The sequence below is a fragment of the Pleurodeles waltl genome, chromosome 4_1, assembly GCF_031143425.1.
Source record: "Pleurodeles waltl isolate 20211129_DDA chromosome 4_1, aPleWal1.hap1.20221129, whole genome shotgun sequence".
Lineage (NCBI taxonomy): Eukaryota > Metazoa > Chordata > Amphibia > Caudata > Salamandridae > Pleurodeles > Pleurodeles waltl.
The window spans coordinates 395,951,135-395,977,474 of record NC_090442.1 but is presented as its reverse complement, the minus strand read 5'-3'; the positions used below and the strand labels follow the sequence as shown (position 1 = coordinate 395,977,474).

The following is a 26,340-nucleotide window of genomic DNA, read 5'->3' as shown; positions in this document are numbered from 1 at the left end:
CCCATTTTCTGGAAATACCTGTTTTCAGAAATACAGTATGCCAAATCTTGGCATCGTCCCTAAGGTAAAAGTTTAGATTATGTTTGACATTTTAAGTGCATACTTTGTATCTAGGGTAGAAGAGGAAAGTAACAACATTGAAAAAAGTGTAGGGTCGCATTTGGCTTTATGAAGTTAAGTATGATCCTGCACTTTTTTCATGCTTACCCAATATACTGTAGACCTTTTGTCCCTAAGGTTCTCTGATGATCAGTGCTTAATTTGTGCCAGTGGATGCTGGAGGGGCACCCCAGCACTCATTTTTTGGGACAGCCCTTATTTTTCTGCTTCAGACATTGACTGAGAGCAACAGAGAGAAAAAAATGCAAACGTAAAGAGAGTCTGAGGGAGAGAAAGACTGAACCGTCACAAAGGGAGAAAGCAGGAACCCACAGGAGTAAGATAAAGGTGCACAGAGTGTCTGGTAGTGGGTTAAAGAGGTATGAGGTGTATTCAAGACCACACTGACTTAGTATTTGGTACGCTGTCATTTTATAGTGTGATGTGCGGGCTTCTGAGCAGGGTTTTTGGCAGAGGCACTTACTCCATTACAAATTAAGGAAGGCTGAGCACTTTTCCTTATTCTTCCTTCGTCATTTATTTGGTTCTGATATGATTCTGGATATGATATGATTTATTTGGGTTCTGGTATGATTTATTTGATTTATTAGATTTTTTTAAATTTATTTCTTTATGTGCTATTATTTGGGTTCTGATATAATTTATTTAGGTTTTGATATGATTCTAGATGATCTTTGTCATCCGCTGTATTTAACGATACTTGGGCCACAGTGATCTGTTTACCCATATAATTCCTCTTGAAAAATCAGACTTCAGTGTTAGGTTAGTAGTTTTTGCTTGGCACAAGGGGTGTAGTTAGTATGTTTGAAATACCAGGAATGCAAATTATACAACGAAGTTGGTGGGAAACAGAAACTCTTTTCTAAGTCTTATTCATTTTATGACATGAGGAGTGCGATAAGGTTTTAATATTTTCTATACAACTAGTAATCCCTTCGTGCATTGTCTTCCATACACCCCTTTACCTTAATCGCTCTGCATTTTTGTGCACCTTTTCCTGTGCTGTCTCCTCATCTTCATTTCTTATTCTTTTTATTTTACCCTCACCTCTTGCATGCACATAAATAGATGAGTAGTAGTCAATTTAGTTTGGGGTGCTGACACTTTTAGAAAAGTTAATTTGTAATGTTGGTAGTCTACCACTTAGAACTTGGGCGCATTTGAAAATTTTAGTTGGCGTTTTTATTTTACCATATATGTTCCATTGGAATGATTTGCAATTATATAGCTGTTGGATCGCATCCAAGAGTACAGTATTTTATTTGTGAATATGATAGACTTCATCTTTTATTTCATCAGTGAGCAGCTGGCAATCTCTGGGAGCAAAATGGTCATTTGAGTTGATATTTTGTGTTCAACGCATACTTTTGTTTTGTTTTATCTAAAGGAAGAGCAGCATGCTAACACATCTGCAAATTATGACGTGGAGCTTCTTCATCACAAAGAGGCACATACAGACTTTACAAAAAGTGGTAAGTAAAAGATGGGAGAAGAAGATAAACGGTGGTTTGCCCTTTCAAGGGGTCTTCAATTAGAAAATATAGCTTATCTAGTGTAAGATATATCCTTTTAATAGAATGATTATGTCTGACAGGGGCAGGTCTGTTCACATTGTGCATGATTTAATCATATCAAAGTCCCCTTAACAGTGCAGTGTACTTCAGCAGCCTCTTCTTTCACTAGGGTGTCCTCCTTCTTTAGCCTAGATATAAACTTACAGTAAGCACAGATAGATTTTCATCACCTAATTACACTTAAGGCAAAGACACAATTTTTACCTTTGTCTTGCGCTTCTATTCTGCTTGAGCTTCCGTGTTGTGTCTTGCAATATTATCAACCGACAAGAACTATAACCCACTTTCCTACGCTACCAGAAAGTAGGATCACCCACCAGTCCACATTACTGTTTATAATTTCATTTAACGTTTCAGCTTGTCCATGCATTTGCAGGCGTTAAGAGCAAGTAGAATTTCAGTTTTTTCTTTTAAACTATGATGATCATTCCTTAGTTGGGATTCCTCCTAAGATTTCTACTCACATGGAGAAGTTGACTTTGCAGTTTAGTAATTTAGGGCCTGATTGCGACCGTGGTGGTTGGGACACTCTGTCACAAACGTGACAGATATCCCGCCTGCCATGTTACAAGTTTCATTAGAACATTGGAACGTTGGCAGCTCCATTGAAAACAATGGAGTGCTGCGGGTTTTTACTGGCCGGTAAAAGCCCGCAGCACCAACATTCCAATGTTCGCTTTGTTCACAGCAACAGCTGTGAACAAAGCCTCACGGAGCCCGATGGGATTTTTATCCCCTCTGGCTCCGTGAGCAATTTGTTTTATTTAATAGAACATTCTGCCCTGAGTGGCAGAATGTTCTAATAGCCTTAGAACCCGCCGTAGCGGGCTCTACCGGCTATTAAAGGCCCTTTCCCTTGTTAAATGCCCTCGCCTTCGGCTCGGGCATTTAACGCAGGAGCGGGCCTTTAATAGCCGGTAGAGCCCGCTACGGCTGGTTCTAAGGCTATATTATATCCCATGTTTGTGATGGAGTATTCCCCCTGCCAAGGTCGTAATCAGGTCTTTAGTTTATTTTAGTTTAGGTTACATTGGCTGCCAGTGAAAAAAACACATTCAAATCATCATGTATACAAATGTCCATTGTACAGCTACAAAATTCTTTGACCAATTCAAAAAATACTTTCCTTTGAGAAATACTAGATCCTAGAAGGCCAGCCTTGCCATTTCTCACTTCAGTTGTACAAAATGGGACGGCAGAGCATTCCTAATATAAGGGGATAAGCTGTGGAACACCATCTCAAGCTTGTCTGCTAAAGTGATTAAACCAATTACCATTATATCCCCTTGGCTACCCTAAAGCTTTTGTATTGTTACTATGAAAATATTATGGTTTTTGATCACAAAAATAAAAAAGTCTAATGTTTTATTAGTCAGTGGGTTTGCTTGCAGCTAGGGAGGTCTGGGTGTGATGATGGGGCAGAACTATTGTGCAATCAAGGACAGGAGGAGACATCACTAGTTGCATGAATGTGTGTTTAGTTATAAAGATAGCCATTTTAGCCTTAGTTGTGAGTAACAAGAGTGATAGAAATGTTCTTTGTGTGCGTCAGTCATTTTGAAGTTCTGGTCTAAGACACTGGCACTGGTTTGAAGACAAAGAGTGTGAGTGTGACTCTGCCTGTATGAGAGCATATCTTGCTCCAGTCAGCTCTGCAGAGAGTGTTACAGCTGGTGTGCTTGTGAGGAAGGGATCTGGTCATTGCTGAGTGTCAGAAGGACTCTGTGATATGCTTGGGCAGAGCATGGTGGGATTCCCTGCACTATAGATAACTGCTTCTCTTTGCATCAGTAGGGTAATGGCTGATCGTGCTCTTATGTGTAGGGGTGTGTGTGTGGTCTTCTCATTGGCCAGGACTTAAGAAGATGCACCAACACAATTGATTCGGAGGTACCAGATGATATGCCTTTTCAGAGCCTAAGCCTAGGATGTTTCAATGTTCATGGGATATTAATATGTCAGACTGGATTCATTAGGCTTTCTGGGGCCTCCAGCAAAGAGAGTCCTAGGATTTCTGGAGCCTCTGGCAAAGAGTTCTTGTTTACTCCCTGGTCTTGCACCATCTCTGCAGCAAGGAAATGGCTGGAGACAGAGAGGCGGTATTGGAGCCAGGAATCCTTGCCCTCCTAACAAAGCAGTAAGTGGGCAATGCATGGTGGGTCATCACTGTATCGGCAACTAACTGATGTGAGTTAAAAATAAATGTGTGTCTCTGTGTTGCCAATGATTTGCTTGCGTTTGGAGGACAGCTTGAAGTGGGCAACAGCTCTTAGTGGGAGCATAGGCTAGCCTGTATAGGGTTGGACCAGTGAGGTTCATAGGAGGCTAATTCCTCACACTGGCTAACTAGTCACTTTTTCCTCCTTTTTTATCACTCTGTTCTCAGCAGAAAGTGAAAGGGCACCCTTGTACTCAAAGGGAGGGTGCATGAGTAACAGGAATTGTGAAACCCAGTGGTCAATGTTGATGTGGTAACAACTTTCTTCTATCATAAATGTTTAGATCCACAGGATCAGTAGGAGGCAAAGTGTATTAGAAACTCTGCCAAAAATAATGTATGCAAAAGACTTCCACTTGATCTTTTAATCTTTATTTCTTCTTTATAGTAGAAATGTAGCCAGCAAAAATAATAAAAAATATATCATACGTTTTATGCTCACATCATGTAAATTGTCTAAGGGAGCAATAGACAAACAATATTAAAAAGATGTAATCAAATGAGTCATTCAGATTATGTAACAAAATACTCTACACAAGAACAAATGTATGCTCAAAGCGAGCCCGTAAATTGTGCATGTTTGAGAAGCCTGCTAATATATAATGAAATCAGCCACTGGCAATAAAAAGAGGAACTGTGCAAAATATGAGCACATGCACAAAAATTAAATGCACTGGCAAAAAGAGCTTAGAGATTAGTGCAGGCTAAAAACCCTCAAACTGTCATCAACTGAAGCCCATTTGTACTATTTTACGCAATGCCTGTTATACAGAAAATAATTGTGACATTTTTAAATTAATAACCTGCTAGCTTCCATTCAAAAATAAGAATATTTCTCTAGTGTTCTGCCTGGACACATGTATCTTCAAAATACAAAGTACATTACGAATTTCTGTGCAGGCATTTATTATTTATGCAACCTTTGCACCAAAAGTAAAATAACTTTAAAATACATTGCGGAAATTCATGTTTTTTCACTTTGTTTTTTCGGGCACGTATCTGCTGAAATAACCTTCATATAATAGACAAAGACAACAGTCATTTCAGTCAACAGGCTACATCCTACTCCTTTGACACATTTTATCTTGTTAGGCAAGGAAGAATAGAGATCAGCCATTATCGGCAGATGAAAATTAATTCACAATATTTTTCTGTTTTACACTGAGAGAAACTTGTCCACGAATATTTGTTGTGCACGTTTTAAAGGCCAACAGTTGGCAATACAAAAAATGTGAAGTACATTTTGAATTTGCTAATTAGCTTTCTCAGACATCTAGGAGCAGAAAGCCTTTTGGGAAATTAAACTCTTCTGGCAACAAAGATTCCTGTGTACAGTCTGACAAATCCCACAACTCATCTACATAAGGTGGCCTGATACTGCAATTGCAGCTTTTCTTCTGGTCACAGTGGTCCTAACTCCATATTTTACCCAGAGGTTGTGCTAATAATTTTCCATGGTAGCTAGTTGAGGGCCCAAGTCTTAGTCTGCCCTGGTAACTCCACATGGTTGCAGAAGTGTGTAAAGTCCAGCCATTCCTGTTGACACCCTCATTCCTTCACATACGGCTCTATCTGACCATCTTCCTATAATTAAGGTTTTGGAAGTTTTCGCCTGCAGATATGTCTGGCTGAGCATTACTATTTCATGATGCTTCCCCATGTGAGGTGCTTAATCTCATTTGATGCCCAACTACTGTTGGCGCCTGCCAGTGATAACATATCAGCCACGTATATGACTATCATAAAACTGTTAAAGATTGTTCACTGGTCAGTGCCAGATTTTCAGGTCAGTGGCATGTGGAGCAACACGGGTTGGATCGGGAAGGGCTAACGTATCCATGAGCTGAAAGTAATGCTATGTACGAGTTTCTCAGATAGTTATGTGGTAATAAACACGCTTACAATGTTTTGTTTTATTAGCATACAGGGAAGAAAATCCCAATTTCTGCATCATGTTTTGCAGAAACATGAATGCATAAGAAATATTTGAATGCATAAGATGTTAAGTGATTTAATTGTCTTGGCTGAACATGTACGGTGGCTTTTATGCTTTAGGTCATCCAACATCCCTCTTTATTCCGAGTATCCAAGGAGAAAGAGCTCTTTTAGAAAGCTGAAACAGTAACAGGACACAGGATTAAGACACATTGGGTATGTCTAGATGTCTTAATTGAAACTGCCAGGTTTAATGCAGAAGGGGCCTCCGATCAGGTGTCCAAGGATGAAAAATGTTTGTCTTAACATGTGTAACTCAATGAATCTAATGCCTAAGTCTGCAGGCTTAATGTGTTATAAAATTCTGCGGTGGAGATTTATGGACCCAGCAATTATTTTAACCAGGTCTGATAACACCCTTCTGCATCATTTTTTTGTGTAGCTTGAAAATGTGAGACATTTGACCTACTTTTCTGGACATTTTAAGGGACTGTGAATACTCGTGCACAAATTATAAAAATAATATGGAGGATCAATATCGCACTTTCTTATTTGGTTGTTGCAAAACCTTTAAAAAATACAATTATTCAAAGCACAGAATCGGCACCTTAGTTTACATTTGTGCTTTCAAAGTGATCTGTTTTGACAACTACTATTTTGTTGGCATCAGACTGATGGCATACATATCTCCGGGCTTAGTCAACTGCAACTCAGCTTTATTACCATTGGTTCTTTACAGTCGGACCCTCCTCCCTGCTGACCGGGATCAGGTACAAATATTGTTTGTGCCTACATCCTAATATAATGAGATGTGCGGTAATGAATGGCAAGTTGCATTTTGTTTTCGTTTTTCTTCAGTGCACACTTGCTAGCTGGTACATCTTGAAGAGTGCACAGGGAAAAATGGTTTGAGGAAAAAATGTCCAGAATTTTGGTGTGGTAACACAGGTTACTCATATTGTCCCTCATGCTGAGTTTAGAAACTCTGAAATGCTGGGGTTAAAACCACATGGTGCTATTATGGATTTACTGCAGGTGATTTTTATCGCTTCACCTTTCCCTCTTACTTAAAATATGGCCATAAATCTGTGTATCATGGGGGTCAATATTTTTAAATATTTCTCCAAGCTTCTCCATTCTAGTTGGTCGTGCTTGAAAGCTGAAATAATTTTTCCTCATCCTGCTACAAATAGACAAAATGGTAAAAAATGCCTACTTGTTTAGCGTGTTCAGCCATCACTGCTTTCTGCATAATTTAAGTGGTCACCCCAAATAATCAGTACTAATACGTTAGTTGGCTCAGAGAAAGGAAGTATGTCTTTTTAGAGACATAAGAAAGGATCTTCACAAATAAATGTAATTTTCGTGGTCACCTTAACATAGCAGGAATTATGTATTGCTTTACCCCATGAACTTGCAAAAGGACAAAACTGGCATTTAGTGTTTATTCAGTGCTACAGTGGTCACGAGTTTTTTCACAATCTGTCACAGGTTTAGCCAGTTTAATCCCATTGTCAGTGATCAAATATAACAATTATTGGGCGTCCTGGGCCCTAATAAATGTGAAGAGTTGCATAATATTTTTATGGCAACCCTTGCTCTAAAATCACATCCCTTGATTCTTTTTTTTTTCTAGATTCTTTCAGGGGCACTTGGGGACAAATTGTTTTAGATAATCATGCATGATGGAGCTAGCTGATGATTGATTTCAGAGCTACTGTGTAAATATGTTCTGAGCCGTGTCTAGGATTTGAATATAAATATATGTTTGAGAGTGACCGTAAAAAGTTATTTATGTAGAGACCTGCCTGGATGCTTAAGTTGTGAAAAAGGAGGATCTCTAAAATTGTAATGATAATACAGGACTGAAAAGGAGATCATTGGACAGCATGACTGTGATAAAATTAATGTATGAATGTATGCCTTACAAGGCAAGAAAAATATACCAAGTGAATCATTGAAATTACTGGAAGTGAATGGATTGGAGTTATTCGAGGGATAGTTTCCAATTCATGAGTAAGGTGAAAGTAGGCCTTTCAGCTCATTTTGTGAAACTGAGTTAAATTTTTGGAGCATTTCACAAGCTACTTGCTCAGAAAGTATAGTAAGAAAGAGAGCAATGAAATCATTAGAGCCATTCTGTATCCTCAGCTTGCCAGTATTCAGAACTTTTGCAAAATTAAAGTGCTGGCTTTTTCGGAATTCTTCTAAACTAGCCTAATCAGAGCCTCTGCATATGCAGAGTGTGTGAAAATTTAAATATTTGACATAAAGTCCTCGATTATTTGGGGCCTGATACAAAATCAGAAAGGTGGACTAGTTGTTTCCTTGCTTAAATCCAACATCTGAACGATATGATCCCTGCTGTTATCAAAGAGGCTATTATCAGAGCTATTATCAAAGCTCAGAAATAAGGAATATCTAAAAAACATTTTTTCAGGACAAGTAGATTTCTGATACATTTAGTCCCCTGCAGAAGTAGATATTATATAAAAAACTCTATAGCTCTGCCTTTTACTGGATAGAAGCTGACCTTTTTTTATTTTATTTTAACTTGTTTAGCTTTCACCTTTTACTCAAGAAGTTGTGCTCACCTTTGTGGGAAAAGGCCAGGACCAGAGGTAGTATTCATGTCTCTTGCTCTCGTCACAACTATACCCCAAGGGTTTAAGGTGAGCGTTTGGGAGCTTGAGGGTAAAGACTTTGCAGATGCTGCATCTCAAGAAGGTACGCCCAGATCCCAATTGTAGGCATTCAGAGCATTGCAGGCAGAAGTATAGAAGGACCGGACGTTAAGCCAGGAATTCTGTACTCACTATAGATGTTGCTGATGCACTATTGACTGTTTGCATCAACCACCACCGCTACTTTGTGAGACTGACCTCAGAACTCAATCAATCAATCATTTGTAGAGCGCGCTACTCACCCGCGAGGGTCTGAAGGGGGGGGGGTTGCTACTGCTCGAACAGCCAGATCTGATAGAGGCGTCTCCTGAAGGTCAGCAGGTCCTGGGTCTGCCGTAGGTGGATGGGGAGGGTGTTCTAGGTCTTGGCGGCGAGGTGGGAGACTGATCTGCCGCTGGCTGTAGTCCTGTGGATGTGTGGAACGCTGGCGAGGGCGTGGTTGGTGGAGCGGAGTTGTCTCTTGGGGGTGTAGAAGGTGAGTCGTTTGTTGAGGTAAGCTGTACTGGCGTTGTGGAGTGCTTTGTGGCAGTGGGTGAGGAGCTTGAAGGTGATCCTCTTGTTGACGGGGAGCCAGTGTAGGTCTCCCAGGTGGGCCGAGATGTGACTGCGGCATGGGATGTCGAGGATGAGGCGTGCGGAGGCGTTCTGTATACGTTGCAGTCTTTTCTGGAGTTTGGCCGTGGTTCCCGTAGTCCAGTCTGCTGCTGACCAGGGCTTGGGTGACTGTCCTTCTGGTTTTCGGTGGGGATCCACCTGAAGATCTTGCAGAGCATGCGGAGGGTGTTGAAGCAGGATGATGAGACGGCGTTGACTTACGGGTCATGGAGAGCGATGAGTCCAGGTTGAATCCCAGGTTACGTGCGTGGTTGGGGGCGTCGGTGCAGTTCCTAGGGTGGCCGGCCACCAGGAGTCGTCCCAAGGCAGAGGGGGTGGAGCCGAGGATGAGGATCTTCGTCTTGTCAGAGTTCAGTTTCAGGCAGTTGCTCTCCATCCAGTCGGCGATGGCCTTCATTTCGTTGTGGAGGTTGTCATCGGCGTATGAGACAATGTTAGCAAGCGGTGCCCTGTAGTGTTGAAAAGGGTCGGTCTGAGGGAGGATCCTTGGGGAACGCCACAGATGGTCTCGGTGGCTTCAGATCGGAAGGGAGTGAGGTGGACTCTCTGGGTTCTGCTGGTGAGGAAGGATGTAATACAGTCCAGGGCTTTGTAGCGGATCCCTGTGTCGTGGAGGCTTGTGCATAGGGTGTGGTGGCAGACGGTGTCGAAGGCGGCTGAGAGGTCTAGGAGGATGAGGGCCGCAGTTTCGCCTCTGCCTAGCATGGTCCTGATGTCGTCAGTGGCGGCGATGAGGGTGGTCTCGGTGCTGTGGTTGCTGCAGAAGCCGGATTGAGCCTGGTCCAGAGTGTTGTTGTCTTCAAAGAAGGGGGTCAGTTGACTGTTGACGATCTTTTCGATGACCTTTGCCGGGAAAGGGAGCAGGGAGATGGGCTGGTAGTTCTTGAGATCTCTCGGGTCTGCCTTGGGTTTCTGGGAAGGTAGCGGCCTCGAAGGAGCTGTTGACGATCATTCGGAGTTGGGGGGCATTGATGGAGCTTACTTTGTTGAAGACATGATGTGGGCAGGGGTTGGATGGTGAGCCGGAGTGAATGGTGTTCATGGTTTTGATGGTATCATCGTCGTTGACGTGGGTCCAGGAGAGCAGGAGGTTGGTGTGGCTGGGGTCCAGTGAGTCGGAGTTTGGGTGACAGCGGCTGTCGTGGGGGTTGAGGTATTGAAGCTGTCGAGGATGTCTGTGATCTTGCAGTGGAAGAAGGTGGAGAGGGAGTTGCAGAGGTCTTGCGAAGGTGGGGTGTCGTTGGAGCAGGATCTGGGGTTGGCAAGTTCCTTCACGATGTTGAAGAGCTCTTTGCTGTCGTGTGCGTTGTTGTCGATGTGCCCCTTGTAGGAGGATCTCTTGGTGGTCCAAATGAGCTGGTGGTGCCTGCGGATGTTGTTCTTGAGGGCAGGGAACTCAGTGTCCATATGAAGCCAGAGTGCGTGTGTCAAGGATATGTGTTGTCACATCATTACTGTGTATCCCTTTCTTCAGCAATCCAGTGTCCATGTTTGGACCTTTTGTTTACTGTGGCATCATTCATCTTTATTGAGCATTTGTTGATGTAAAGTGTTTCCCCCTCATATAGTTTTCCTCCTCCCACAGCTCCCACCTGTATCAGATTGCTTCCTGTGTGCAAATGTCTACCTCTATTACACTGCTGCTCATCGTTTGATATATGACTGCTGTTTTCTTACTGGTGATGGCTACCTGATACAGGCAGTGCTTGTCGGTCCTAACAAGTGGCAAGAATATAGTCCAGTGAACTGCAACAGTAACTGAAAACTGAATCATGAATTGAAATATGTTAGTGAGAACAGGGAAACCCAGATGCTGTGCTTGCTTACAGTCCCATACCTACACTCTCAAGACCCTTCAAAAGTAAGTCTTAACAGTTTGACTTTGCTACTCCCAGAAAGTTGATACCTAAAGTGGAGATACACAGCTGTTCAGTGAGCTCGTAGTAGTATCTAGTGCAAAGACAACATATGTGCGACCCCGTTCGTGGGGTCTTGGAGTAGGCATATTTTACTGGGCTTAAGTTGTAACAGTTGCAAGCGTTTAGTGCTGGTGTCCTGGGACCACAGTACAATTGGACTCAAAACTAAAAGATCACATACCTTTAACATTTGAGTCTCTTAATGAGACAGGGAAAGTCAATTTAAGTTAGCGATGTAGGTTTAGACAATCAGTTCAGTTGCTTAATAGACAATAATAAGCATAACTGTCTCTTCTGAGGGGTCGGGACATCTTTGAGTGAATAATGTATGGATAAAGTCTACTGAAATCTAGCTACTGGCTAGTCCATTGCAAGCCTCAGCTGGTTCTGGTTCCAGTACACTGGAATCGCACTAGATTAGTGCAAAATGTTCAAGAGCCTGTAACGCAAAACCTACAGGTTGCAGTGGCAGGGGTGCCCAGAGTTGCCAGGTCATGGACAAGAACTGCCACTGCCAGAAAACGCACATCAGGAAACAATGCAGCTTCTGCTTTCACACATAAATATCTCCAGAACAGCTTGTCCTAGAGAAAAGTGATTAATGATTCCTGCCACAGCGCAATCTCCTCCACCTGTCACACAAAATCCCCAAGCCAAGGGATGAAGGTGAGTTAATCCTTGATACCTCTGGTGGCAACATCGGCACAAAAGGCTTCAATGAGCAAACTGTTACAACTAGCTACTCTTCTCCCGGGCCTCACTGGCTAGTTGCAGAAGATGTTGATTATAGATGATGTCCTGAACAGCAGGTAGGGGGCAAACAATTTACCTGGTATACTCTAGAGACAGCTTCCTGTAATCCTTTGTCAGCGGAGTTCAGTCTCAAAAGATGGACATCTTCTCCGCGTGTAGGCAGGGCTCTCTCCTCATAGGATGCTAACTACTTCAATACTGTCAGGATCATTACCCAGACTTGTTCCTAGCCTGGGCAGAAGTCCTCAATACTCTACCAGTGTAACACAGGTTTTCTCAGCTACACTGATGGGCAGCTCTATGATGAAAGATAAAGGAACGGAGTACTGGTCCAAAGACCTTGTATCTTTAATGAAACCTAAACAATCAAGATGCCTGCACCTTTTGATTTTGATTTTTTTCTCTAATCCTGGAATGACATGGATTCTACGTGATTAGTGCAAGCTCGGTCATAGCACAATTTTCTTTCTCGTAGGTCGGTTGAATTAGGTCATGAAGGATTGTTAATATGTCACATATAGGCCTTTCAGTACTCTTATTGTACTAAGCTGGCAGTATCAATAATTTTCCCAGTTCCCTTAGGTGCCCCAAGTACAGAACCAGAGGGACAATAAGTTATTTCCTTCTGTTACCCCAGGTCTTGGGGGTTGTGTCCTGTTGACTGTAATCTGTCCTGATTCTGGAACCATTGACCTTTTCTGATTTTTACTTGTTCAGCAAATATGTGTTTAAAGTCAAGTTTGGCTACAATCCACAATTGTTGGAGCAGTTAGCAACGCTTTGCCAGAAGTAGTGTGATTACTTCTCAGTTGGCCACTGACCCTAAATCTGCATACTTATTCATCCCGGTCTTGTGGGTGTCTCACCAACTGAAAACCTTGAACTAGACTGACCAGGTATAAGATATGGCCACTTGAAGCTCAGTACTTCTGAGATACTTTGCTGTGCTTTAGCACTTAGCCCTTCTGCAATAACATTTGACTAGGATGACCAGTATCTCCACTTCTGGTAGCTGTCTCAAGTACCAAAACCTCCAACTACACGATGTTCATTAGCAATTTTGTGTACTTGTCTTTGGGATCCTTAAGTCTCCTTAAGCTTGATGGGTATCCATATTCTAGTTTGGCTAGTTTTGTTTACGGGGTTTGGACTGTTCTGGGGGATAGTTGGTCCACTTTCCAACTTGATTCCAACACCACTTAACACTAGTGTAGATGGTAGAGCTGTATTTAATGTAATACTTATTTCTTTGTCTAATACCTCTGCCGTATCAACTGCTTAGCAGTAAACAAAGGCTGTAAAGAACATTTCAGTGTTTCATCCTATGATAACATTGACCATTAGGCACCATGGTATGAGTCTAGTACCTGGAGATTAAGCACTGTAACATTGTTTGTGGGAACTGAAGGTAGGTGTTCCTTCTCTGTTGAAGTTTACGTCCACATGTTCTTTGTACAGTGGTGGGACAATGCATCACCTGAGGGAGAAGAATGATCCAGACGTCACTTTTAAAATTACACAATAATGCAATGTACATATGGCACTGGTGGGAAAGGAATTCCCCTGTAGATTTTTGTGCAATGTCTGTCTGTCAGAAACCACTAATCGTGTACTCTTGATCCAGCGGGAGCAATTTTTCTGATCCTCCCCTTGCCGCATCCACTTCTAACCCCATTCGCTAAGAATATATTGGTCAGTAGTAGGCACAGGAAAAGGGGAATTCGATAAGAGAGAATACAGAATCATTAGATATCGCCACTCTGTTTTGACACTCTGCTGGGCACTGACTTCTGTCAGTAAATACAGTATCTAAAGGTAATGAGAGAATCTTTTATTACCTTGCTATTAAACCCCTGCTTCTACTCTTACCAGTGAAAAGGATATATCTTTGTCACCAACTGCCTATTTTCTGGCATAAATCTGATGCTTCTGAAACCAAAGCATAACAAGAATTCAGTAGAACTACAGCTTACCAACTGTCCTCCTCTCTTGACAAGGTTTTTACCTTAGCTTCATTAATATACAATCACTGATGCTAATAGGCCTTTGTTGTGTCATGTCTCTTGCATAACTGAAAATAAATGTGCTGTTCATATTTTGTAATCCCTGTAATTAGCAGTGCACGTATCACTTGCTCAATACACTTATACTTTAACTGATAATCATATATATATCTTGTTAGTAATCTTTGACTTTATGCAAGATTATTCTTGTTCTTTCATGGAAAAGCACAAAGATGAAACGCAAGCAATTTTATAAGTGCTTAACTACACTAAGTCAAATGTTCAATACAGTTCAAATTATTGTTGGCAAGCACTAATTGGCATTCAGTATATTTTTTGATAACCGTGAAGTGTTCTCCAGCAAATTTGCAAGAACAAATAATGAACCCAGTTTGTAAAGTCCTGGGTTCAGCAGCATTGTAGCATGATTGCCCAGCAAGGATGCTATGAGACACAACACGACTAAAGTCATACCTGATTATCCAAAATAGCTGCCATCATCGTCAAACAATGTTAGAGCTCAAGGACTAATGAGAAATATCGTTTTTTGCTGGTGCATGTAGGAAGCTGGCGCTCTATATGGTGCACCAAAAAAAAAGTACACCGTGCAGAGAGTCCAGTGGATCCCCAGTTGGTTTGCAGAGGCAAAAGTAGAAAGGACTAATGCTTTATTATGTGGTAGTGTGGGTGAACAGTTAGGCTTATCAGAGGATAGTGCTAAGCATTTGTTGTACTCACAGAGGCAATAAATGAGACACACACTCAAAGAATAAATCTAAGACCAATTTAGAAAAATAATACTTTTGTTTATATATACTTTAAACCCAAGATCTTTGTTAGAATGTAAGTACAGTTTCAACATAAATACTTTTTAGTTTCAAAAATCAACACTGGCAATTTCAGAGTTCTTCATTGTTAACCTATGGAGAAAAAAAATGTTCAGCAAAAACAGGGATAACTCCTTACGAGGCCAATCTCAGAGAGTTAAGGTAAATACGAGGCACTGATCAGAACCAACCAGCAGGTCACTCAGGGCAGCACTGAGGCGGCCAAGTGCAGGGTGCAGCTAGGCATCGGGTGCTCAGTGGTTTTCTATGGGAATTGGTCCTCATGAAGACAGGCTGCAGGCTCTGGCTAGGAAGCCAATCGGGGACTAACAGATAGATTGTAGACTTGGGGTGCTCAGGACATAGTTGCACCTTTAGTCCTTTAAACCAGGGTCCAGGGCCGACAGATGCAGGTGTGTCATTAGGCATCAGATTTCTCCATCTGGGAGCACACGCGGGCAGAGCATCCTTTGTGTTGAGCCTGCAGGCGTCGATGGGGAGTCCAGCAGGGGTGGAACCAGGGTGGACTCGAGCTCAAGGGAACTGGGAGACATTTTTGGCACCAGTGACCCACCTCAGATTGGTTTGTGGGCGACAGGTGCAGTAGTTGCTGCAGGTGTCGGGTTTTCTCTCACCACAAGGCCGCGGGAGAGGGGGCCTGCGTGGAGAGGCTGCAGACAACCTGGTTGAGTCCAAGAGGGGGTTAATTCGGACTCTGGACAGCTGGGGAACCTTGCTGGCACCGTTGGTTGGCTTCACCTCGGGTCGTGGACATCGAGTGCAGAGGTCACTTCAGGTGTCGGGTTTTTGCTGTTCATGAGGCTTCAGAGTCCTTTCTTGGATTTTTTACAGAGCAGACCACTGCTCACGGGAGTCTGAGGGCCTCATTACGAAAGACCGCCAGACTCGTGGAGGCGGCCAGACAGCCACATTACCACCCTGGCAGTCAGGCCCCAGGGGACCACCGCGGGTAACATGGTTCCTCACAGGGTGGCGGCGGTCGGAGTCATGGTCAGCCACCGCGGTGCTGAGTTTAGCGCTGCCATGCTGATCACGAGTCCTGATTCCTCCAGCATTTTCATGGTGGGATCCCCGCAATGAAAAGGCTGGCAGAAAGGACGAGCTGGGGGCCATGTCAAGGGCAGTGCAGGGGCCCCCCCTCCCCAGCACCCTCGGTTACAGCATTGGCCTCGGCTCTATAAAGAGCCGAGGCCAATGCCACAGCACAGTTTCCACTGGGCTGAGCAGCAGATTTCTGAGCTTTCTGCCAGTCAGCCCAGTGGAAACCTTGCTGGAGGGGAGACCGCTAGCGCCATGGCAGTCTCTTCTCCACGGGGCTGGGCCCGCCAACCTCATAATGAGGCCCTGAGTCTTTGCGGAAGGCAGGTAGTCCTCCTCGGTTTCTTGGAGGCTCAGCTGGAGGATGTGTCATCTTCTTGGGCAGAGTCCGTTGAGGTCAGCAGGCAGGCCGGTGAGGCTGGTACCAAGTCAGCTGCTTCCTCTTTTCTTCTTCTGCAGGTGCGATTCCTCTGTATTTTTCTTCGTAGGTAGTCAGGATTTGAGTTCTAAGGTTCAGGGGTGCCGCCTAAATACTCAATTTAGGGGTGTTATGGGGAGTGCCAGGTGGTAGCCAGTGGCTGACCTCCTTTAGGGTGACTACACCGTTCTTATGACCACTTCCGCTGGGAAGTGGCCATAACCCTAACCCTAGTGGCCTAATTTCTTCCAAACAAGATAGAGAAATTAAAAAAAGAAGTGTCCACTTCAGCTCGTCCACCGTAGCGGTGGGACTGGCCTGAAGTGGGCGCACTTCCTAATCTGACTAATTTTTCCGCCTGTTGTGCTGCTAAAAGTGGTGTCAGGACAGGGGGGTCGGTCATCTCCACCATCTGGAGAGACTTCGGTTGCATTACAAAGGCGGCTAAGCCTTAGAAGCTCATTTCCCTGGAATATCCATCCTGCCTGGGTGAGGTGCTAACACCCCCACCGAGTGTCGGCTTTTGTCTTTGGCCCTCAAGAGCGCTGGCTGTTACCTTGGGGGTTAAAAACGAGTCTAGTAGCTGGTAGGTTTTAGAGGTGCCCTCTGAGTGCAGTTATTAATAAATCTCTCTCTGACATCAGTGAGGGTTTATTAATCTGTGATATTTGATACCAAACATCCCTATATCCAGAGCAGCCATCATGTAGCTGGGAAGCTTGTAGTGACAAGTGTCCAGATCATGCATTTAAAATGGCTTCCCTGGTTGCTTACTATGTCTGAGAATCGACAAAGATATAGCAGGGTCATATCTACTCGTGCAGATGTGCCCTCACATGTAATATAATGCACCCTGCCTTTTAGGGCTGGAAGGCCAGCTAGAGGGGTTACTTACATATATTACATTGTCAAGGGACATGGCACACAGGCTGTGTGCCATGCCGTGTTTTCAATTTTGGTAGCACCTTGTCATGCAGCCTGCAATGGCAGTCTGCATAAGGTTGGTGCTGGGTCCCTCAGAGTGGCTGAAGTTGTGCTGTAGCTCTGTGGCCCTCTTCAGTACCCATGCTCTAGTTACCAGGGGTACCATTTACTATGGACTTACAGGTGGCTGAAGGGTATGGTCTCTTGGGGATCAAATGACCAGGTGTATTATTTTAGGGAAGGAACATTGGCACTGGGGGCCTGTGTAAGATAATGGCTCCCTGTTGCAGTTACCCCCCACTTTTTGCCTTATACTGATGCTGACTTGACTGAGAATCGTGCTGGAACCCTGCTAACCAGGCCCCAGCACCAGTGTTCTTTCACCTAAAATGTACCATTGTTTCCACAATTGGCACACCCCTGGCACACAGATAAGTCCCTTGTAAAAGGTACGAGTGGTACCAAAGGCCCTGTGACCAGGGAAGGTCCCTAAGGGCTGCAGCATATGTTGTGCCACCGTAAGGGACCCCTCACCTAACACATGCACACTGCCATTGCAGATTGTGTGTGTTGGTGAGGAGATAAAGGCAAAGTCGACATGGCATCCCCCTCAGGATGCCATGCACACAAAATACTGCCTGTGGCATAGGTAAGTCACCCCTCTAGCAGGCCTTACAGCCCTAAAGCAGGGTGCACTATACCACAGGTGAGGGCATAGCTGCATGAGTAATATGCCCCTACAGTGTCTAAGTCTATTCTTAGACATTGTAAGTACAGTTGTGGCCATATTAAGTATATGATCTGGGAGTTTGTCAAAAACAAACTCCACAGCTCCGTAATGGCTACACTGAATACTGGGAAGTTTGGTATCAAACTTCTCAGAATAATAAACCCACACTGATGCCAGTGTTGGATTTATTAAAAAATGCACACAGACTGCATCTTAGAGATGCCACCTGTATTTTACCCAATTGTTCAGTGCAGGACTGACTGGTCTGTGCCAGCTGCTGCTGAGAGACGAGTTTCTGACCCCATGTGGTGAGGGCCTTTGTGCTCTCTGAGGACAGAAACAAAAACCTGCTCTGGGTGGTGGTGCTTCACACCTCCCCCCTGCAGGAACTGTAACACCTAGCAGTGAGCCTCAAAGGCTCAGGCTTCGTGTTAAATTGCCCCAGGGCACTCAAACTAGTGGAGATGCCCGCCCCCTGGACACAGCCCCCACTTTTGGCGGCATGTCCAGGGGAGATAATGAGAAAAACAAGGATGAGTCACCCACCAGTCAGGACAGCCCCTAAGGTGTCCTGAGCTGAGGTGACCCCTGCCTTTAGAAATCCTCCATCTTGATTTTGGAGGATTCCCCCAATAGGAATAGGGATGTGCCCCCCTCCCCTCAGGGAGGAGGCACAAAGAGGGTGTAGCCACCCTCAACGACAGTAGCCATTGGCTACTAACATCCCAGACCTAAACACACCCCTAAATTGAGTATTTAGGGGCCCCCAGAACCTAGGAAGATAGATTCCTGCAACCTGAAGACAAAGAAGGACTGCTGACCTGAAGCCCTGCAGAGAAGACGGAGACACCAACTGCTTTGGCCCCAGCCCTACCAGCCTGTCTCCCCACTTCGAGTAAAACTGCAACAGCGACGCGTCCCACAGGGTCCAGCGACCTCTGAAGCCTCAGAGGACTACCCTGCATCTAAAAGGACCAAGAAGCTCCCAAGGACAGCGGCCCTGTTCACCAAGACTGCAACTTTGCAACAAAGAAGCAACTTTTAAAGACCACGCGTTTCCCGCCGGAAGCGTGAGACTTTCCACTCTGCACCCGACGCCTCCGGCTCAACCTGCGGAAAACTAACTCTACAGGGAGGACTCCCCAGCGACTGTGAGCCTGTGAGTAGCCAGAGTTGATCCCCCACAGCGACGCCTGCAGAGGGAATCCAGAGGCTCCCCCTGACTGCGACTGCCTGCTTCAAAGAACCCGACGCCTGGGAAACACACTGCACCCGCAGCCCCCAGGGCCTTATGGAACCGAACTCCAGTGCAGGAGCGACCCCTCTTCCTAGCCCAGGTGGTGGCTACCTAGAGGAGCCCCCCCTTGCCTGCCTGCATCGCTGAAGAGACCCCCGGGTCTCCCCATTGAATCCTGTTACAAACCCCAAGCCTGTTTGCACTCTGCACCCGGCCGCCCCTGTGCTGCTGAGGGTGTACTTTCTGTGCCTGCTTCTGTTCCCCCCGGTGCCCTACAAACCCCCCCCTGGTCTGCCCTCCGAAGTCGCGGGTACTTACCTGCTCGCAGACTGGAACCGGGGCACCCCTATTTCCATTGAAGCCTAGGTGTTTTGGGCACCACTTTGACCTCTGCACCAGCCCTGAGCTGCTGGTTTGGTAACTTTGGGGTTGCCTTGAACCCCCAACGGTGGACTACCTTGGACCCAACTTTGAACCCTGTAAGTGTGTTACTTACCTGTGAACTTAAAATGTACTTACCTCCCCCAGGAACTGTTGATTTTTGCACTGTGTCCACTTTTAAAATAGCTTATTGCCATTTTTGCCAAAACTGTAAATACTATTGTTGTTATTCAAAGTTCCTAAGATACCTGAGTGAAATATCCTTCATTTAAAGTATTGTTTGTGAATCTTGAACCTGTGGTTCTCAAAATAAACTAAGAAAATATATGTTTCTATATAAAAACCTATTGGCCTGGAATTGTCTTTGAGTGTGTGTTCCTCATTTATTGCCTGTGTGTGTACAACAAATGCTTAACACTACCCTCTGATAAGCCTACTGCTCGACCACACTACCACAAAATAGAGCATTAGAATTATCTATTTTTGCCGCTATCTTACCTCTAAAGGGAACCCTTGGACTCTGTGCTCACTATTTCTTACTTTGTAATAGTATATACAGAGCCAACTTCCTACAGCCTGGTTAGCAGAAATCCAGTGCACTTCAGTCGAAGTTTCATCTGAAAACCAGGCCAGAAGTTGGTGGGGGGTGGGGTACTGCCACCAGAACCCAGCTCCCTACAGTGCTGCATTACATAGTGCTTTCTTCACTGATGTGTAGCATCACATGAGGCAGCACTTACAGTCAGCAAAAGTCACCTGCCTTCCCTTCCTTGAAATGAACTCAGTTGGAGACAACGTTTTGAGTTTTGTGACAGCATTCTGGCAGAGGGACAGCGATAAGCCATGCATCCTAACATTACAGTTGCAGCAGAGATCAAAGGTTTCCTCAGTCCCAGTCTAGTGTTTGGTGATGTTTTAGAAGGCGAATAATGCATATTTTTCCAGCAGAAGAGCATCTAATAAAAGTAGGGAACATTTGTTCCTCCTCTATGCAAAATTATTCTAGTCTGCAGAGTCTTCTGAAGGAAGGATGTTTTTCAGTACTATTAGATTTGGCTGACCATCGGCTCCCTTGCAGGATCACACTTCTGTTGTTTAGGTCGATCTGCAGAAAGCTTTAACTGCCTGGAAGATCTCATTTCACCAATTAACAAAAAAAGGTGCTATAAGCGTTATGTAGTGTGTGCGCTTTCTGTCGGTCTCTCTCTGTCATTGGCTTTCATATGTTTTAATTTTATATTTGGTTACATTGTCCCCTTTGTGTTGTTCCCATTAGTCTTTACGATGGGGCATGAAGTAGTTTGCAGGAGGGACATGATGGTAGCTTGTAAATAAGAGCTACTGTGTTTCCTTTGAAGTTTACATTTACCTGATAAGACAGCATTTTAATTACTCTTTTGTGGATTATTTGTTTAGGGAGCGTATGCTGCTAATCACAGTAATATTTTCTAATTGCCCGTCTGTTCTTTTGTTTTACTTTATCATCATAACATGTTGTTTATGTCATTTACAAATTGTTTGTTTTAAAAGTAAAGTCACGCACACATAAAAGACTCTTAAAGTTGCAATAAAAATATTAACAGTGTACTATGCAATAACTTGCTGGTGTATGCCTTTCAAGTTCAGCACTTAAAACATAAGCTTCCTCTTCTGACCCCTTATCGTAACACTCCTGCTTGAGCGTACAGCTTTAATCTGCTCTTCAAAGAGATATTGGTCCTAGCTTCCATTTTGTAGGCCAATATGTTCTATTTTATGGCATTTTCTTTCATCTGGGGGCAACACACATAAAGTTGCACAGCCATAACGAACCATGTACATAACAAAAGCTAGACCTTTTGGTTTTGTCGACACTTGTTTTTCTGATGTTAATCTGCCAGGAAAATCGCATTATCTTTTTATGTCGTATCTTTTTATTGGTTTTCAGCATTATTTTTTTTACTGATGAAAATGATGAAAGGTTGTATTGTTACACATGTTTTTTTTGTTGCCAGGCAGCTTGAGTGTATTTGTCAAATATGCCTTACATTTTTAAATGCATAGTTTGTATTTCATTTTGTTAGCATGTTTCCCTTTTTCTTGTAGCTGGGGATCATATTGGAAACAGTAATGGCAGAGAAGGTGGATTGAAGGAAACTGTAACATTGAAATGGTGCACCCCTAGGACTAATAGCGTGGGTGAGTAGATTGAAGCCATAATGTGTGCTTTTGGTAATTGATATTCTGTGGAAAAGGCATTCTACTAGTTTTTGTAGGATTTATATTTATTGTTCATTTGTTAAGTGTACTTATTTTATCACAAAATGATTCAGAGACTGCTCTAAATATTCTATGCTAGCATTCTAAGGACAACATTGTCGACTTCCACTTACCTTTGATCGATTCCTCTTGCTAAGAAAAGCAAGTGGTTGATGTTATAAGTTGCGTAAGGACATCAGCTTGAGCATGGGGTCCCACTTTTTGTGGTGGGTCGCTTACTGGGTGAAGCACTCGTTTCCTGGATGGGGCTGTGTTCATGCCCCTGGTAAGGCCTAGAGGCAGGGTTCTATCCTTGCTTGCCCTGCTTGTGCCCTCTGGTGCTGAGCAAGAGGGGTTATGTGCCTGATGGGACACTGAGGAGAATTGACTGGGCACTCCAGACCAACATCGTACTAAGAGAACTACCAGTCTCCAGGCTCAATCTGCACAAACGTTGCTGAAAGCTTTTGATGTGAGAGAGGGCATGGAGATTACTGACTGGGGCTGCTTGTGGTAGCTTGGATGTGGCTGAGGATCCTGAGGAACAATAACACCAGTTACTGATCCTGCTGACCATCGTACCTGTTCAGCTGATGTAGAGAAAAAAATATTAATTGTGGGCCAACTCACTGGTGATGGAAATCCTTTATCAAAGAAGAAGAAACAGTGATATTGTGGTAGGGGGAGGGAGTCAGGCAGTGACAAGATACTTGGTGCTTGCTTGCCTAGTCAACAAATTGCTCTGAATACTCCCTACATGTTTGTGTCCTGAAGAATCAAAAGTATTCATCTAGTACAGAAATGTGTTTATATATATATATATATATATATATATATGATACTTCTTTTCTTTATTGGTTTCGAACAAAACAACTCCACATATCCATGTGAGCAATGCTCAGCTGTGTACCTGGCTTATGCAATTAGAATACATATACCCAGTTATCCTTCGTTCTAAGTAACCCTTGGTGAAATTGTTCATATATAAATGTTTTTAAAGTGTTTGTCCCTGTTTAATGCGATACCAACACATGAAAAGTAAACATATCAATGTTCGAATTGTTGATGCTAAAGTTATCCTATAAAGCACGTTTTGTTTTTTTCATGTGTTTTTCAGAATTACACTATTGCACAGGAGCATTCAGAATTTCGCCGGTAGATGTAAATAGCAGACCATCATCTTGTCTTACAAACTTTCTTTTAAACGGTAAAGTTAGAAATTATATAATATTTTGCATCTAAAATTCCATGTTGCATTGTTATGTTTAGCAGTGGATATGTTGCATTTGTACCCGACTCTTATTTTGTTGTTCTTTCAATGGAGCAGTCTTAGCTTGGCAAAGTTGTCAGTATCCTTGTGGTGTGATTTTTTTTTTTTTTTTTTAAGATCTGCTGGCAGAGAATTTGTCAGTGTTCTAGCTTGTCTGGTGAAGTTTCTTTAGCTTTGAATTGTTGATAGAGGAATGTAATTCCTGCTTGGGAGGAATGGTGCCCATAGATAATGCATTGAAGTGTATCTGGCTTCCTGATATTCTCTCACTGTTTCCTGGTAGCCTGTACACACACCTTTTTTAAGGATATATCCAGAGATGTTGTAGCTCTAATGATAGAGCTCTGCTTGCATGCCTGTTTTGTTTGTTATATTTGTTTACTGTAGCCACCAGTTCGGGGAGGAAACAAACCTGTCCACAGTAGACTCCCTCCATTCGCCCTCCACCCATAAATAATATAGCACATACTATCGTACCCAGGAGTGACAAGGAATGCAGACCCAGCTGACTTTGAGAGCTTTGCAGGGAGCTAAAAAAAAGTTGTGGCTGCTGTGCCTTGCGGGTTAGTTGAGTATGTGTGGTTGTTGCCACACATTGCCGTCTTTCATTATAGCTTGTTTTGCTGTATTATCATTATAGTTTTCCAGTGTACTTTTATCACCTCCTCTTTATTCTAGCTTAGCAGTGCAGCTTTCTGTTGACCTATTTTCACCAATCATTAAACATAGTGGGTTTTTGCTCTGCCCCACGTGAGTATTACCCTCTCACCTCATGCCATTGGTTGATTGGTCGTATGATTACCCTTTCCATTAAAATGCATAAATTACTACTTTACATCTCAAAAGTACATTGAATCATTGCACACAAAATAGTTAAACTCAGAGATGCTGTGCATAAAGATAGCAAGTTTATTTTTCACTGCAGCACTCTTAAAGAAAACAAAAGTTTACTTAAAATGCAAACCATACCAATTGGCTTTGCCAACGCCTCTTTATCAATTATACATGCCATAGTATATAACGTATCCTATCTCCTAATGTGTTTACCGCCTCCTATGTGCATTGCTTTGCGTTTCTCAAGCTGCACCACGAGTTTTCAGTTGAGAGTTGAATGCTACTATGAAACTCTGAGTGCCAAAGCCAATCCATTTTCATAGTTTAATAGACGTATGCAGCTCACTCTCGATTAAGCTCACATCTGAATAACCAAGATTTCTTATATATACTGGATACCTTTTGAACCTCTTGAGGATGTGATATGACACCTGAATGAATTTGTAAAGGTGTATAATTTTTAAACATATGTATCTTTCTTTTTAGAAAGCCACTTATGAATTATTTTACTTTTAACAGGTCGTTCTGTTTTATTGGAACAGCCACGGAAATCGGGGTCCAAAGTAATAAGTCATATGCTAAGTAGTCATGGAGGAGAAATTTTCCTGCATGTTTTGAGCACCTCGCGTTCCATTCTGGAGGAGCCTCCATCTATCAGTGAAGGTTGTGGAGGGAGAGTCACAGACTACAGGATCACAGTAAGAGTTAGACTTTTAGAATTTGAATGTTTGATTCTTAATGAGTACTACATTAGGAGGAGAGTACTTTTATAATAGGTTTTCTGCCCTATCCTTATGAGCTCCTCAGCTTTGTAAAGACTGTGGGAACGTGGAGATGCTCACTTGTGCCCCATCTCATGGCTGTTTTAATCTTATTGATTTTGCTGTTTCAGGTGGCCTTCACAATTTTGAATCTCTTTTATGATTTAAGATTAGAAACTGCACACATTTCTAAACAAGTATCTATTGAGAGAATGAAGGACCAATGTAATGTCATAGTAAGCCACTGAAGTTTACTTTCAACACATTTGATTTACCAGGCTGACTTGATGTCCTAGGGTTGTTCCCCGAATTTTTCATTTTAAAGTGTATCTAAAACAAAGTTTCTAGTAGGCACTGACGAACATTTACTATGTTGCACAATAAAATTGCGCAGCTCAATTTAGTGCTTCTTGACTGTAATCTTGCAGAAATTGTTGTTTTATCTAGTTGTTGACTTTGGGGGGGGGCTGACTTTTTTTTTTCTTTTTTAATAAGAATGGTTCGAATTGCACTGTCTATTGCCTTACTATACTTATTGGAACCGTTACTACAGGGAAGCTACCCTGTAATTGGTCTCCCAGTTCCGCACCCTCCCACTAGTAGTTGTACACCTAGAAGACAGCACAGTAGGGACACTGGTGACAGCTAGCTGTCTGTACCCCCAGCTCACGGGGGATTCCCTGGACCTGGTTCCCCAACTCAGGGTCTGTATCCTTGAGCTGGACATGAGTTAGGGGAGAGTTCTCCCTCAAACCCTTCTTTCTAGAGTTCCGCACCCTCCCACCAGCAGTGGGACCCCACGAAGACAAACGGTAGGGATGCTGGTAACAGCTGTCCCTACCCCCAGATCAAGGGGGTTTCCCTGGGCCGATTTCCCCAACCTAGGACCTGCACTCCTAGTTTGGGTAGGAGTTAGGGGAGAGTCCTCCCTCTCATCCCTCAATCTGGGCTTCTGCACCCCCCCCCCCCCTTTGCAGAGTGGTACTGCCAGACAGCAGAACTGGTTGGACGCTAGTTCCAGTCGCACCTCCAAGTTCTCATGACACTAGGGTATCCCCCTCTGAGGATGGTCTCCTGGTACAGACTCCTTTCCCTCTCTGGGGCTCCCTCGGGGTACTCTCCAAGGGCTGGGATGGACATAGGACAATCTTGAATCTGCCCCCCCCGCCTAACTAGGGGACTTGCCTGGGCTACTCTAAACCTCCCCTGCCCTCGGTTGGGGGGGCATGAGCCACTCCCTTTAGGATCATTCCTGAGTGTTTTACCAAATTCTCAGGCACTCAGCCACAGGTCTGCATCCTTTCCAAGTTCCATGGGGTCAGAGAACTTACACTCCAACAGGTGTTGGCATAACCTTGAAAAAGAACAACAGAACATGTGCTCTCTGACATTCAGGTTGAACAGCCCTTCAAAATTGTTTGCTGTGCAACCCTTCACCCAGCCTTCCAGTGCCATGCAGCAATCCTCCTTAAGCTCCCTCCCGAGACTGGTGGGACAGCTTCCTGCTGTCCCTGAACCTCAACCTGTAGTCTTCAGGGGTGAAGCCATACTTCTTTATCAGCACCTTCTTCTTGTGGGAATTCTCCTGCCTGCCACTCCCTTCAAGGGCCTGTAGGGCATCCCTCCCCTCCACAGGTATATAGCTCCCCAGGGCAGTCCCTCATTCCTTCTCAGGGATCCTGTACACTACCAGAGCCTCTTCACATCCCACAGCCACTGATATATGTCTTCCCCCTTTTTGAACACAGGCACCAAGTCTGTGAGCATGTGGGGATTGTCCCTGACACTACATTTACAATTGCTGCCACCACTCGACTTCACCAACAGTGCTGGTGAGTCC

General features: G+C 43.8%; 1 protein-coding gene across 3 annotated transcripts in view; it reads left to right on the top strand.

Moving 5' to 3' along the window:
* The window catches only part of INTS13 (integrator complex subunit 13), a 196,837-nt gene that overhangs the window by 97,174 nt on the left and 73,323 nt on the right, over window positions 1-26,340 (top strand). For all 3 annotated transcript variants that reach the window (XM_069228607.1, XM_069228609.1, XM_069228608.1), the window contains 4 exons: window positions 1,508-1,592; window positions 21,483-21,575; window positions 22,753-22,842; window positions 24,259-24,437. In XM_069228607.1, the coding sequence (XP_069084708.1) occupies window positions 1,508-1,592; window positions 21,483-21,575; window positions 22,753-22,842; window positions 24,259-24,437 (447 nt within the window). The remainder of the gene's footprint in view (window positions 1-1,507; window positions 1,593-21,482; window positions 21,576-22,752; window positions 22,843-24,258; window positions 24,438-26,340) is intronic.